The 16,321-nt window shown below is 40.8% G+C and overlaps 1 protein-coding gene across 1 annotated transcript; it reads right to left on the bottom strand.

Moving 5' to 3' along the window:
• Positions 1-6,643: 6,643 nt before the first annotated feature.
• On the bottom strand, positions 6,644-14,679 carry LOC117153944 (uncharacterized). Its single transcript, XM_076621152.1, has 7 exons — positions 13,843-14,679; positions 10,582-10,767; positions 9,723-10,087; positions 9,050-9,131; positions 8,537-8,915; positions 6,882-7,242; positions 6,644-6,815 (listed from the first exon to the last, which is right to left on the bottom strand). The coding sequence occupies exons 2-6, from the start codon at positions 10,708-10,710 to the stop codon at positions 6,884-6,886; spliced, it is 1,314 nt and encodes a 437-aa protein (XP_076477267.1). The 5' UTR covers positions 10,711-10,767; positions 13,843-14,679; the 3' UTR covers positions 6,644-6,815; positions 6,882-6,883.
• Positions 14,680-16,321: the final 1,642 nt, after the last annotated feature.

Below are 16,321 nucleotides of genomic sequence, written 5' to 3' on the forward strand. Positions count from 1 at the left end.
GTGAACCGTTAACGTCCACGAAGCACAACGGCTAGCCGCATCCTGTCTAGGATCGTCGATCGATAGCTCGAGACTCCGAGCTGAGAAAAACCGTTCGTTACTCGTGGAACACGCTGCTTGTACCGCAGTCTTCGAAATGTTATCGTTTTTCGCATCGATTCCGGACGATAAGCGAACTTTGGATTGGGTGCTTCGAGAGGGAGATTGAAATTCCTCGACTGTGATTGCTGACGATCGTAATTTGGAAGGAAAGAGAATTTTGAAGTGGATGAGATTGGAGAAGAAACGTGAAACGCGAGTATGTAAGAGAAAGTAAATTACTCGCATAGAAATGCATAGAATAGATATGGAAGTAGATACTTTTAAGGAGCTTTTGTGCAGTTTTTTTGAAGAGTTTGGGGAAGAAACGCACGATTATGTAAAGAAAGATGGATTATTTTATTTCGTTTTATTTACTATATTGGCTGGGAAATCCATTAGTAGTACAATAAGTAATATAAATATAATATAATAAATGGGTAATCGATTAATAATTATAATTACCAGCAACTTGATAGCTAAAACTAGTTCTGGCTAATAAATAAAAAATACAAACAAAATAACAACAATAATACACAAAAAACAAAAATAAAAACAAAAAATAACTAAGACTTAAATAGAATTTAAATGATAAGAATTATCAGCTAATAAAATAAGAAATACAGATCGAAATAGATATTTTTAAAGGATGGAAACTTTGAATAAAATAAATATAGAGGATATCAATTTTCTGGGAATTCTCGCTGTATCCCGTAAATATCGAATGACATAAGCACCCTCTGATACTACGTAATCCATCATACGTTAATTTCAAATGATTTTAAATCTAGAATTATCCTTCATTTTGACAAATTTCAAATATTTTATTTGTGCAATTACTGAAAACATGCAGCTGCTTTTAGCGAATATCGTCGTTGACTTTTATCGAAACAGAAGCATAATTATATAGGTCTATCTACTTTCGTTGTATTACTTTAATCATAATCACCAACGTAAAGTCGTTTGACTCGAACAAATTACAGCATTGCGATTTAAATATGTACGTACATGCTACATTTCAAGCACTTCCCTCCTGTCGCGTCTCATAAAATGTCCTAAAGACGGAGTAAGGAAGAAGACAGCCTGGTTTTTCGCGGCGCGACCACGATCTAATTGGATACGAAATGAAGTCGACGAAATCCCGAGGCAAAAATCGCCGTGGTGGAATTTGAAATTCATATCTTCCGGCTGCGCGAAAGGGTGCGTCGCTCGCGCATCCGTCATCTTTTTCTGCCGGCCAGGAGAGCGCATAATTGCGCTGCTGCATAAACCGCGTCCCGCTTGGACGTCGTGTCCGGGTCGATGCCATTGGCCGAGTAGCTCCAAGAAATCTGTATCGCGTTGCTTCGTATCTCGTTCCATTATCATTGATAGTATAAATTCCAAAGTGGATTTCAGAAAATAATTCTTGTAGCAACGTGGTCATTCTTCTCTACTCTTCAATTTATGAAGTTGATCGATATAGCTGCCGAGCAGCTCAATTAAAGCAACAAAGAAGAGTGGCAATTAAGAAGAAGGTAGATTCTACTGCCTGAAATTCTATTGGATCATCGAAGCAATCGACCTCCTTTTACTCTTGCTAAACTTAGCTTATTCGAAAACATCCAATAGTGAGCTTTCTGAAAAAAAAGAGTACACGCGTGTATCATCCGATCAAATAGTTGCATCGTGATAAAAGTTTTATTTCTATTGTAAATACAAAAGGAGCAAGGAGCCATTATACCTATCGATTCAAAGGTAGCTGATATTATAAATTTTATAAATCTTAAGGACGATTAAAATTCTTCCAAATTTAATCAAACTTGTCTGATTGCCCTCTCTTTCCAAACAATCTCCTCGGCCGATTTCCTACAAAGTTAAATATTTTCCAAACGCATCGTCAACTTCGCCAAATTTGTCGTCAATGATGATCGACGATCATTTGTATAATCGTTTTCCCATCAATTACCTATATGATGATTTCTAACGAGCTCGGTTTTTCACCTATAACGATTTAAACGAGAGCGCGCACGACGCAAAGCGTTCTGAGGATTGTCGTAATTACCGAGAATTAATAATAACGCCGTGCAGGCCCCCTGCCTGATCTTAATTGCAATTAATTTCTAATTCACCTGTTTACCCGTGCTACGTGAATCTGCCCCACCAGCCGTACCCGCGCTCTCCGCTCTCTCGCTCCCTCTCCTCCTCCCCTTGTTCTTTTATGAATTAAATGCGCATTAACGTTAGACGATGTTAACGATTAAGATCAGGGGTCACGCTAATTAAAGGCACAACCGTCAGGTCGCTCCGCGTATAATTCCGGCGTATATTTTAAACAAAATAAGACGTAAGACGTTCCATACCTGCAACAACTATAGTACGTTTACAATAATATAGAGCATAGAATATTCGATGTAATGAAAAATTAACAGCTTCCTGTAATAAGTTCCTTTTTATTTTCCACGGTGTGTTTTCTCTATGGCGATTCAATCTTCGGCTAGCAATTTTGTCATTACCCAGGTAAAACTGAAAATTGAATTACTCGAAGATCGCTAACCAAAACCTCGAAGGCGGCAAATTGTCTCCGGTCCTGATAATAAATTGGCACTGACGCGAATCCATTTACCCGCGATCTAATAATCGCCAGCAACTTCAAAATTGCCCTAAAGAAACACCACGAGGTGGCAGAAAATTTATACTATAATGGAATAATTTGTCTAATGTAATAATAGAATCATCGTCTAAAAATGAAAGAAAGGAAAGAAGGAAAAAAGGAGAAGAAAGAAGAGGGAGGGTGGAATCGAAGAGTTTGTACCTCGATTTCGGCTTCACGGGTCGTCGATTAACCAGAAGAGGCGATGAAAGAGTTCGATGAAATAATGACGGGACCAGGTCGATAAATAGTACGCCTTTGCTGGTCTCAGGGGCGGAGTGAAGCAGGTGGAAGGGGCTCGATGGGGCCCTTCAGGGCCAGCGTTAATGCCAGCCAACGGAAGACAGCTATCAAAAGCCCGTATTTAAATATTATCAGTGAAATTACAGTGCTCACTGCTCGCGAGAGCTGCTCGGTCATTACCGACTGGCAATTCGGCCTCTTTAATCGCCGTTGTCAATACTAATCGACATCGTCGTTATTTAATATTCCTCCGCATGTTTTTCTCTTTTTTGCCGACTGTTCTTCCTCTGCTTTTTTGTGTCTTTCATATGGACGAATGGGAACACCAAAGTGGAGGACGCCGAAAGTTTTATTGAAAATTAATGGTGCCATCCTTTGAGTGTCTTTTTTATTTCTTTTTTTTTTAAGTGGTTACATATAACACGTTGATTCCCAGACGAAGGAGAGTTTGCGCAAGTCTACACGCAAAGTTCGAGAGTAGCTTGGTTCGGTATATTAAGTGTAATATATACGAATATTATTACAGAAAAGAGAAAAATTATTTTAATTCTTTCTAATGTATTTAAGATGATTTGAGTAGCCATAGTTTCATCAATGTCTAAATGGAAATACTAGTTATCCTTATTCTTATCTGCCACGTATTAAAACCTAATAATTAAAAGTTAAGAATCACGAACATCGTTCCACCAAACAAACATATGTTATAAATACAATTAGTACTCTCATATTCTACTTGATTCTTGTCTACGTATCAGCATATTCCGATTCAATTCTCATGATGTTCAATATAACGAACAAACACCTCTTGTTTCCTCCAAAATTAACAAATACCATAACTTACCTTCACTATAGACAATCTCCGACACCGACGTACGAAACAAAACATCATCTGAAACCGTAATATTATTCATCATATTCGCTTCGTCTGACGACTGAAGGCATGGCGATTACACACGAGGCACCGAATTACGTCGACGGGATTATCTGTGCCGTTTTCAACGTGGCAGCCACATAATAACACGGCGAGTACGCAATTAGGAACAGTCTACGGCAAAATAGTATCGGTGCTCGGTATCTGCGCTAACTCCTCATTAGCATAGACCGGCGAATAGAGCAACTATGAAACGAGGAGACGAGTACACACATAGTAACGAAGGAAGGAAAAGGTTAGGGGGAGGCAAGACGAACGGAGACGCGGGTTGAGGAGTTGGAGAAATAATTAAAGCTCAACGATCGCTATCTAAATAATTAGAAGTTGGCGTGACTCTGCATAAGGCCGCGTGTACGCGCCGACTGAACTGTCAGATCGTAAGATTCCGCGAGGCGGGCATAATTAGACGAGAAATATGAACGCGAAATCCGTGTATTTAAATGACGACGCGCGAGGAAGCGATGTGTCAAAATCGTGCCACGGATATTCTTTTCTTCTACGATCGTGGAAATCGCAGCGCTTCCTAGCCGGCCTCGTGAGTCAGACCCGATGCGCTTTCGACTATCGTATCTGCGCAATCCCGCGGCCGAAGATCGCCGTATGGAACCGTGAAAAGTCGGCAGGAAGCGTTGCGAAAATGCTACGAGAAGGCTGCAACACGAACCGTGGACAGTGTTTAAAAGCCACACAAGTAACTGCCAAGCGGTTATTAATATTTATAGTGAAACGTTGTGTAAGGACAACATACTTCTTATTTCATGAAATTTGTAATTACGAACTTGAAATAATTTGTAATCGTCGTTGTTCTACGCACAGAGTTCGTTACACGGTACAACGAAAATTTGCAAACATCGCGCAAAAATATTTAAAAAATTGAGATCTCCACTTGTCGATATTCCAAAAATAGGCAAGTGGCGGGGATATCAATAACAGTGGATCGCGAGATGCGAATAATCTTCGAACAAGCTTGAAATTAATTTCGAAATTTTGCCTCTATCGTACGATACAATTTTGTCGATTCGCTGCCTACTTACGTAAGTGTAACTTCCGTGGTCGCAGCACGACCGTGTGCCACATGGGTTTAGGCAATTAGATGCAAATTATGGGAGCGTGTTCGTGGTCCAAAAGACCGAAACACGTGGAGAATTTGCGAATAGAGACGGAAGAACGCAGGTAGGAGGCGACGTGCTCGGCGGCATTGTCAAAGGGTTCCTCCGGGAGGCTCGCGAATCACAGATGCAATCAGATAAAGGGCGGTTCTTCTCGGATTACCGTATGCGAACCCCTGCTGTGTCCACGCACCTTAAACTACCATTCTCACGTGCGGCGACACAAGCAGAGCCCACGTGCTCGAGATACAGTTGAGGCCGACCAACGAGCGGTTCCCATGCGTTATCGGGATCAAATTATATAATGCACCCTTGACAAGGATTTCACGGACACGAGGTCTTTGTTAAATGCAACATGTCTACATGTGTTAACTCCGATTTAATCTTCTCGCACTGAATTTTCCAGCTTTTCGTTGAGACTGTTAGACAGCGCGATCGTAAGGTCTCTGACCAATGAGCGATGAAAATTAAGATTCGTCGATCATAAGCATATTGCTTTATTATTATTAATTTACCAATTAATGCTATTAGTATACTGATAGGTAACAAAGTGTAACACTCTGTTACACAAACAGGTTTTACAATTTTGCGGCAATTAGTAAAATTTCGATTGAAAAAAACTTTCTTCTAGAATTTCGTTGTCTTATTACGAATCTTGTTGCTATTATGCAAGAGAATTTATTAGTACCGTTAATTCGTAAAACTTTACCGATAATAATCCATTCAATTGTGCAAGAGATCCCTGATATTATCTTTGATTCGTAATTATATCGCGTACTATCGGCGTTGCAATGAAATTTCAGTCACAAAGTTACATTATAAAAACTTAGAAAATTTGCCAAGAGATCGCAAAGGAAAACATACCTCTTCTAAAATTCCATAGAGAAAGATTTCAATTACAAATAGCACTCATCAAAGTGTAACGATTAAACTCGCGATGCAGCATAGAATTAGATGAAAATGTCAGCATAAAATCTTCAAAGGCTCCGGTCGGAACCTGTTCCCATCTGACGACAGTAACGGAACGATCGTCCACGTAGGTTCGATTAAAGAATCACTGCCGCGTGCTCATCGCGGACGAATTCGATCACGTCTCGACGATACCGATGAACAACCACTATGATTACGCGAGCCACCTTGATGACGAACCAAAGTCGTGCTAGCTTCGAGATAGGCTACGTTCGAAGGCGATCCAAATCGAGCCGATCCAGCTTGGAATTAATCGGACTTTTGTTCCGCGGTTGAGTGCTTATTAAGCCTGATTCTTTATTGTGTTTGATCTACAGGCATGCAAACACGATCCAAATACCGCGAGTGTATCGAAGCCACCATTACAGATAAACGTGACCGACCAGTAGCAATAAACCGACGAGATGTTATAGTTTTGCTTAGAATTTTGCTAGTCAATAGAGCCGTCGTGATCGATGAATTTTAGAAATAATTACAAACTAGGAGAATAGGATTCGGTTTTTACGAATCTACTTTTTCATTATTTTCATTATTATCCTTAATCCTTATTATTAATCATTACGTTCCTTGAATCGTTTTCAATCCATCGCGTATTCCTGTTGCTATAAAATTTCTTGGTTTTAATTTTTAGCGTTCAAAAGTTGGATATGTCCGAAACAAATGAAATTCATAATCTTAAGAACCGGCGTGTATTTAACAAACTGAACAATTCAACAAACATTCTATATACATCGTTCCTCTTTGCATTGTTGATAAATAATTTAGTCGCTCTCGTAATTAATGGCTTCCTCGGCAACGAGATCTTCCAACTAATTTACATCTTTCCGATATTACAAACGATCTTCTATAAAACCTAGAATGAATATCTTTCGTTATTCCATAATTAGGATATATACGAATATATACGATCGATAATTACAGTCATCGAATCTTGGTATCCAATTCGAACGAACTGCTCGTCGATTTGGGACGAAAGAACACGATCTGAGTGATCGAATCTGAATAAGATCGATTGATCTTCGTCTTAGCTGGATTGCCGCATTTATGTGCCTTCAATTGGTATCGTTCGCCATACTGACGACCGCAATAATCGCACTTGTACGGTTTCTCGCCGATATGACCGTAAATGTGCTTGGCCAATTTCGTTTTCACGCTGAACCGCGATTTGCAGAGATCGCACTCGAATCGTTTCACCCCCGTGTGACGATATCTGTGCACTTTCAGGCCCCAGGACCTCCGGTAACATTTGCCACAATCCTCGCACTTGTATGGCCTCACGCCTGCAAAATAAATGGAATATTCAATTGAAGGCTTCTTTGGTTTAACATTTAATTCTGTCTTTACTCTTAGAGCCAGGAGCATTTGACTCGAGATAAAATTCCTACCCTTCAAACTCTTTGCTTTTTAAAATACTTGACGATTTCTTGTTGAACGCATCTCAAGAATAGATTTCATTCGTTCGAATTCCAGTCGTTCCAGTCACTCAAATTCTGATCGTAAACTTCGCTCCAAAACTCCATAGCACAACCCTATTTCCTAATTCCCTACAATCCTTAGCAAGTAGAACGTATGAAACATCGGAACCTGAATGAAATTAGTTGCAACACTGACGAACCACGGTTTATGTGCTCGTAAAAACTGAACAAAAGGAAAAGGAAAGAATGGAATAAATAAAACTGCGTGCATGTCGGTTCCTGAAACGGCCAGTTTCTGCCTCATCATATTCCAGCATTTACAACCGAAACGTTATCGCCGTTTAAATACGCGTCTATCATATATCTCGAAACTTCATCAGATCTCCTTTTGCGACGCGAAGGGTTTAATTGGCAGGCGTGTAAGAAGCGCAGTCTGCGCGTAATCCTCGATTTTCTAATTAATACAGCCCTTCCTCGGTTAGTCGCCGTAACACAAGGGCGTAAGCGGCTGACACGCTTGTCTCGTGATTTTTATGTCTCAATACCAGCCACGAATTTATACGAGTGTGTAAAATCCGTAGTAGAGAAGATCGTGACGATCTTCGTGCGGAGAAGCAATTTTAGCCACACCACCAGACGAACCTTACTTCCGCGATTTTACTTAATTGTGAGAATATTCACATTGATTCTGTCTGACTAACTTGTGCTCATCAGCTTCGTCACGTTATTTTAATAATTCTAACCTCGTAAGGTTGGAAATATGTAGTGACTTTGTCTGCACTTGCGTTCCACGAGAATTCGTACTTAAGGAATTGAAAGAATGAATTACATATGCTTATATTTCAGATGATTCTCTTTATCTGGAAAACCGACACGTATTTCTATTATTTTGCAATTCATCGTCCTTGCTGTCTATTCGCAAGATAGACCATCTATCTAGAAACTTGTCGCGTAAATAATTTCTTTCCTGTTATAATAATATCTCGAGCTACACAAAATACACCATACTCCTATCACGATACAATCTACAAAAATTATCTGTATTACGAAACTATTCGCCTACTAAATCCATGTCCAAAATCAGTATCGAAATAGCTTGATGCAATCCCGTTATGAAATTACCAAACTCATTCTACCCGAGAAATTCCCAAACTCTCACCATAATGCGATAATATATGGTGTTTCAACGCGCCCTTTAAATGGAACCGGTGCTTGCAGATGTCGCACTCGAACCTTCTAATACCAGTGTGCGTCAACTTGTGGGTTTTCAACACGGAGGACCTCTTAAACTTGGCAGGACAAAGGTCGCACTCGAAAGGCGAGTCCGCGGTGTGAACGATCATGTGTGCCCTGAGGCTACTCGGCCGGAGGAACCTCTTCTTGCAGATCGAACACTCGAACGGCTTCACATTGGTGTGCATCAGCTTGTGATCGCGCAACGACTGCCGATGGAGCAGCTTCTTCTTGCACACGCCGCACTCGAACGGCCTGCGGTTTGAGTGCATCTCGGCCTGATGCGTCCTCAGCTGATCCCTCTGCTGGAATTCGAAGCGAGTCCCCGCGGTAATTGATTACGTTTTGCAGAAAGACTGGTGTCGATCTTGTTCCCGATGCTGTTCTCGAGCGTTTTTACGCTCGACAACGGAAAGAAAACGTGGAAACACTGGCATACCTGAAATCGAAGGCTGCAGTGCCTGCACATGAAGGCTTTGAACGTCTCGTGCAGCCGGAGGTGATCTTTCAGAGCCGAGGACCTTGGAATAAGAAATGTGGATATAGTGTATCGACCTTTAGAACTTCATATTAGTGCGCAAGGCATACCAAAGCCGACTGATCAACTTCGTTAGCCTTTCTATCAATTTTGCCTTCGATTAATTTAATTTTCTTATATCGAACTTTACTGAAATTAATTTATATATTTTTATATGTATTAGGATGTCCGAAAAATTTATTTCGTTTTATAAGGAAATAATGGATGCACAACGTTTTATATTATTCTATCGAATTACGTCTGATCCATTTTGTTCTATCAAAATAAAGATCACAACGTTCGACAGATTAGGTTTCATGTTTGTATAAGGATACATCGCCGTAAAAGACGTGTCTGTAAAAGAAAGATATTTTTCAGACAACCTAATATATATTATACGTAATATAAGTTAACGCTAGGTTTGTAAAAGTGATACGTAATAACAACGATGTCATAACTGGTGTAAATTCCTTTCTAGAAATACATATGTGCAATAGGTTGCCGAAGAATTAAATCCTATACTCCGATACTCGGATTAAGAAATTGTCAAAAAATGAAATCGATCATTTTGCCTTCTAAACGACTCGCATCTTACCGTGAAAACTGCTTCGCACAAAGGCCACACTGGAACAATTTTCCGTGACTGTGCCCTATCATGTGCATCTTGAACTCCGCTTCATCGGGAAACTCTATCCTGCAGACGCTGCAAATCAATCTTTTCCCTGTAGTCAACGCCTCTATGTATTCCTCGAAGTCTACGTATTCGTCCGACGTAATTTCTCTTTTAACCAAAGACAAGCTTCTTCTTCTTTCTTTCCTACGTTTCTCGAACGTGTAAATAAAATCCTGTGGCTCCTGTATCTTCTTCCTAGAGTCACTTTCGTACGGAACGTCGACATCCAACTCGTCGTTCGCCGAAAAGTCCTCGATCTCGTCGAGCACCTCGGTCTTGATTTTCACCTTGCACCCGGTTGGGAAAAGTCTGATGAATTTTCATATCTAACACGCGGTTTCGCTCGGTGTAATCGCGCGCCACGATCTCCCCGGTTTCGTGGACATTGCATATGCAGGATATTAGATAATTTCGCGAGCGCTTCCGCGAGAAATGGCGGTGCTCCCGCGAAAGGAGGTGTGCTTCGCGATGAGCGATTTAATGACTCGACGCTTTATTACGTAAAACGAGAGACGAAAGAAAAAAAGAACGATGAAAAAAAAACGTAGGAACAGAGTGGGGGAGAAGGGCGCGAGGGGCAAAACGAGGAGAAAATGGAAAAACATTGCGTCGTCTACCTGTTTGGAAATGGTTGCTTTTTATATAATGAATTATGCAATTAGCAGATAGAGAACAGCGATCTTACGATACAACGAGCCGGTCGCTGATCAAAAGAATATTTTAGCCCAGTGTTTTTATAGACCCTATCATAACCTAATCGGAGCGAAGTCCTGGAACCTACTTCTTTGCACCGCTTGCAACGCTTCTGGATTCCTATTATCTTCACTTCGCTATCGTCCTCTTCGTTTTCCCCGATTTCATTGCGATTTCGATAATTGTCTCTCGCCATGTCCCTCTTGTTTTCTGACATTTCGTGATCACGGTAGGAAGAAATGGAAACAGACGCGCGAAGAAAGCGAGAGGAGATCTGGAAACAAAGGAGCAACGAAGAATTGATCGGAAATGAATTGCTGGCATAGATTGTAATATTCTTGGTTAATTCTAGTCCTTGAAGTTCGCTTTGCCTGGCTACGTGATTTCACTTTCAAAAATTACATTTACACAACCTTCTATGACTTCATATACGTGGAGATAATTTCTTTCTCTGTGAAGGAAAATATCCTCGTATATGAAGTCAAAGTGATATTTCATATTCTACCTACGTCACATTTTCTTAGAAATCGAAAGTATGCGATATCAATAAAAGCAGATAAACTAAACGAAAATCATTCCTTCGATCGGTCGCTGCTTTATCTCTGATCGCTTATGCAAACATGCGTAAGTGTGGCGTAGCCTCTTTCCAACGTAGTATCACCGTTAGATTCGATGCAAACGAATTTATAGCCTTAACGATGCGATGCACAAACATGCAATTCGACAATTAGAGGAACAAAACTACCGAATTTACCGTCATCGCGTGCTCATGCACATGCAGTTTTATAATAGCGAGATCGTGTGCTTGCAGATACTACACCATTGAGAATATCGTTTTTTTAAATTTTTCACGTTTCATCAGGCGTCAACTCGAAAGTTCCAAACGAGACCGACGTATTCGACGATCTGCGATCTCGTCTTTTATATTCACAAATTCATCTACATTCGTATGACTTGCAAATTGCATCGCAACAAAGTCAAGCGTGCACGTCAGCTGATTCACGGTCTGGGATCTCGGCTCGATCGATGCTCATCGATGTTTGTTTTTTAATATAGTCACGATGTCTGGCTTAATTAGACCATCAGCATAGCAGGAGAATCGTGTGTAAAGCGTATGTATTTCCTAATTACGAGACTTGTTAGCGGGGGCGGCGCTCGGATGCTTTATTGGCCCATAAAAGGCAAATAAAAGCTACAATGAGACGTAACTACGCTGAAAACCGAGGAAGTTTAAGCTGATACAAAGTAATTAGCGTGCCGGCAAGGTGGCCGCGGTTTCAGTGTACTAATCAGAGCGCTGCGAAAGATGCATAACGCTGTTGTATTACGCTATCGTGTCTCATATACATACACGCGATTAAAAGCGTCGGCTTACGTGTGAGTGGTAGCCAAAAGTGCGCCGCACTCGCTCGTCTGTAAACTCATAAATAATTATCTCGATATTCGTGAAACGATCTAGACCAAACGAGCGAATTAATTAATTAAAATATAAAACGAAGCTTGGAGTTCACGTATGCTCGCGAACGAAATAGCGGTCCGTCGAGATTCTTCGCTGGTGTTCTAGCTTCGTCATTCGATGCTTTCGAATATTCTGTGTGATATTTACTTATAAATAAAAAACTGTTTTTAGCTTTCGCAAGATATCGGACGAATGTTAAAAGGATTAGATCGCAAGCCTTAATAACTCTTTGATAATCTGAAAGAGTGTAACATCGTCTCCAAAGACTTTATCGATTTGCAACCTGCAATCGTGTGCAATCACACGTTTAGCGTTTATCTAACGACGATAACGAAACGATAGTTGAACGTCTAAGTGTTTCGTCGAATTTTAATTAACTATCACCTCGATCAACGCTATGACGAACAACCTTATCAAAACTGTTTAATTCCAGGAACTTCGTTTAACCCTGATAATCGTCGAATGCAAAGCTTTGGAATCATCGACGAAGATGGAAATCTCGTACGGAATCTTAAAAAGAACCGAGAATCTCTTGGAAAAGTATTGGACTGATTCGATCGGAATTATTCTCCGTAAGTACAGAAACTTCTTTACAAACAACGAACGTTGCTGGCGGCGAACTGGCAAAAAAATTCGCGCGCGGATTTCAATCGGGCACCGAAGAAATTGCGGCTCCTCCATCGTAACGTCCTCTTTCCCAACATTCCCGACCACCATCGACGCCAGTGGGACGAGAATTTCAGTGGAAACTCCTTAGCAGCGGTCAGACGCGACGCGCGACGCGATTTCCAAGTGCCTTGAACTCGCGTAAATATACTGGCGTAAAAAAGGAAAAGGAAAAAGGGAGAGAGGGCTCTCGTGAGAAACGTGGCTGAAATTTCGAGCCCGCGTGTGTATGCAAACGTCACGTTTTCCTCGCGAAACGCTCATGCAATATTAAAAAGGGATCGGTTAATTGAAACTCTCGGGGGCTTCTTAATTAGGGAAATTCAGATTCCCAGCTTTTGATTTTCTTCCCCATTCAAACTGTAGCTATCTGTTTGTATAATCATACAATGTCGCTTCCTCCATGCACGCTGCGAGAATTATCGACCATCCAAATTTAACCTACCGATGACCAACGCTATATTATCGTGACATTTCATTTGTAACGCGATCCGAAAATCGATTTCCAAACATTCTCTATGGTCAAGTTAGTCGCCAGACTATCTCATCTTGGATGACACGATTCATTCGATCAGATTAATAAACTACATATATACAATTATCCAATATTCAAGAAGTACATTAACAATTCTTACGTGAAAAAAGACCACTAGGACTCTTTGCATACTATCAAAAATACTATTAGTAGAATTTTACGAGTCACAAATCTAGTAACAATGCAACAAAGTTAAGAATAAATCAAATGGAACTTTGTAATCTTCCAACAATTACGAATCATCCAATCATGCTATGCCGGTGTGAAATTCTAAAATAAGAAACTATAAGCTACAATCCTTAACATAATTCACCAACGCCATTATTTTGCTAAATTATCGCGCAAAAGTATCCAGAATCGGAATACGAAACTTTTGGTCCGACCTCACCCTCTCGATTCCAATACGATCAGGCAGCGTTCGTTCCATTCTTTTTTTTTTTTCCTTTTCTTTGGTCGATCGACGATCGAGCGCGCGATTGCGAAAAAGAAATCGCGTCGCGATCCGGCGTGGCGTGGCAAATAAATCCGCGACACACAGCGTGGTCCCCGCTGATGCATGATTTCATGGAATCGCGATGAGGGACTGCAACGCGGTCGCCCGCCTGTGCGCCCGCGCTTAAGCGAGCGAGCGAGCGAGTACGCGTGTGGGAAACTCGCCGGATGCATTATGTATTTATTGCTTTACTTACTTAGTTGGGAATTACTTTTGCCAGCGTAATGACTTTCAGACAACGCGCTATCTTAGGAATGCAATAGGCCTGATTTATCGCTTCACCGACGTTTTTCTCGGGCCAGTTTGTCGTTATCGGTGTACTTGCCCTGCTGTCTGTCCGTCTGTCGCGCTATTGGTCTGCCTCTGTCTAGTGACCTCGAAACTTCGATGAAGAACGATTCCGCTCGCGACAGCCCTACCGATCCTCGGGAAAGCCACGCTCAAGCGAGAATCTTTCCTATCGATGACGAAGGGTTGCACTTTCTAAAGGATTTTGTACTCGATATTTGCCCTCCTATTCTCCAAATTCTACCCCAATTGAAACACTCTGCATAAGTGTAGTAACTTGTGGATTCTTAGAGTAAGGACAAGTGATTGCTGGTAGAGTTTAAAGTTTAAGGTATTTTAATGAGTGATATTCGATAACAAAAGGACAGACTACGATATCTTCGCACGCCGACTCACACTCCGTGTCCGCTCAACTCGCACTCTGCTTCTCGACTGACTCTCTGGCCGTTTTAGCACTCTATTGTCCATTGCTGGGCCCATCGCACACGTGTTCTACAGATGCTCGTAGCCAGGGTCACGTAGGTCTTTTCGGCTATTTACCTATTTACCTGAAGGACCCGGTAATGCATTGACGGAGCCGACAGCGCCTCGGCTCTCGCGACATTGTCTGTAGTTAGCTCGACGTTTCTTGGGCCCTTCTCCCCGATACTACATAAGGTTTTAGGTATTTTAGAATTGGCATGGGTAGATTAGGAGGGAACAGACAAATATCCAGATAAAATTCGATAAAAATAAATTGCAAAAAATTTGACGATGGTTCGACAAAAATTTGGATCTATAGAAATTACAGGAGATTTGACGACGATTGAAATTCCGCAATAGCGGAAGGTTGGAATTTATAAGATGGAGGAAATTGCACAATTGCGAAGATGAGAACAACTCGATGATATTTGGTGTTTCGAAAATTTTCCTTTTACTCTGCAAATTTCTTAATTAGAAGATACCATAGATGTCTTAATGAAGATTACAGAAAATTATAATTCACGATTGGAATTAAGGAAACGATACAAAGGGAGAAGGAAACGCAGGAATACCATAGAGGAACGGTATAACTAATTCGATGTAAACGAAGCTCGGTACGCGACGATTGGAAAGAATGGCGGAGTTAGAAGCTCTACCTCAAGCGGATAATCGGGAAATTGAATAGGAGGAACGAATGTGGCATTAATGAACTAATTATTGCGAGGATACGATCGGTCGATGTCTGGAGTGTGCTTTCAGCGAGACGACGGCCGTGGAACACGGGCCAGTGAATCGCGCTCGCGAGGAATCGCACATATTTTTTCTCTCCTTTTCATGCAATAATTTCGCTAATTGCCTCCCGAGATAGACCAAGGCGGATGAGCATGTGAGTACGCAATAAATATTCGTGATTAATTAACGATGCCAGATGAGCGGTGCCGTTTTAGTATCGAAGAACAGAGAGAATACAAGAACGGAGGTGAGAGGAAAGAAAGAAAAGAATTGAAACAGGCTGCGCGTTGGGAGCAGTTTTAATTGGACGTCGTATCGTTTCTCGGTTTTACACTTCGGACAGTTTTGTAGGCACGCGTCCTTATCTCGCCGATTATCTCTCTGGTAATATCTAGAACGATAATTTGTCGGGAATATTTATCCCTTCCTGTTTCAGACTGTTCTCGATGTAAAAACAGTTGCCGCGAAACGGTGGATACGTTTATCGAACATGAGTTACATTGAAAAAATCGTTCCTTTTTCCTTATGAAGAGTACGTATTGTTACGGAGAATAGAATTCCGTAATTTTACTGTTCTATGATTTTTCCTCTTTTTAGCCACTTCACATTTTTTTTTTTTTTTTGAATTTATAGATCAATTAGAAATATATTAATAACCGGCAGAGCGTATGTTCGATGCAAAAGTTGCATTAGAATAATTTGTTCTACTCTGGTGTTATTTGATCGATGCTTGATCGAAATGTTGTTCCTCCGGAGTTTGAATACATGAACATCTATATAAAGAATTTGGAAAGTTTTATAAGGTAGGAATTTAATTAACATCGAACAATTTGTGTACTTTCGATTATAATTCGTGGAAGCGTGAATCAGTGAATATTCGCAAATCGATTCGCGAAATCTCTTCGTTATGCATCGACTAAATTTAACGATGACAACGCTAAGACGCCGGTTGCTCGATAGATAGTCTACTTGGATAGTCATAAAAATCGGCCTATCTCCGTGTATACTCGCACATAGTACACCGATATGAATATGCTATTCAAACCCTATGTTCCCCTCTTTACAAGAATCTCTGATAACACTGCTCGATAACGTGTTTCTAAGGCTTTTTTTTAATCGTGGTTTCTTTCGCAATGATAAAACATTCATACAAGTATTCCAATAGGATTTCGCGATTTTTTCATTTTACGACA

This window comes from Bombus vancouverensis, chromosome 8 (assembly GCF_051014615.1).
Source record: "Bombus vancouverensis nearcticus chromosome 8, iyBomVanc1_principal, whole genome shotgun sequence".
NCBI classification, from domain to species: domain Eukaryota; kingdom Metazoa; phylum Arthropoda; class Insecta; order Hymenoptera; family Apidae; genus Bombus; species Bombus vancouverensis.

Bases quoted from the DNA above. Each gene is read 5' to 3' on its own strand.
- LOC117153944 (XM_076621152.1), bottom strand. From the start codon at position 10,710: ATGTCAGAAAACAAGAGGGACATGGCGAGAGACAATTATCGAAATCGC. The intron at 10,088-10,581 runs GTAGGTTCCAGG...ACCGGGTGCAAG, and splicing joins GTTGCAAGCGGTGCAAAGAA to GTGAAAATCAAGACCGAGGT. The intron at 7,243-8,536 runs GTGAGAGTTTGG...TTTATTTTGCAG, and splicing joins CCATATATTATCGCATTATG to GCGTGAGGCCATACAAGTGC.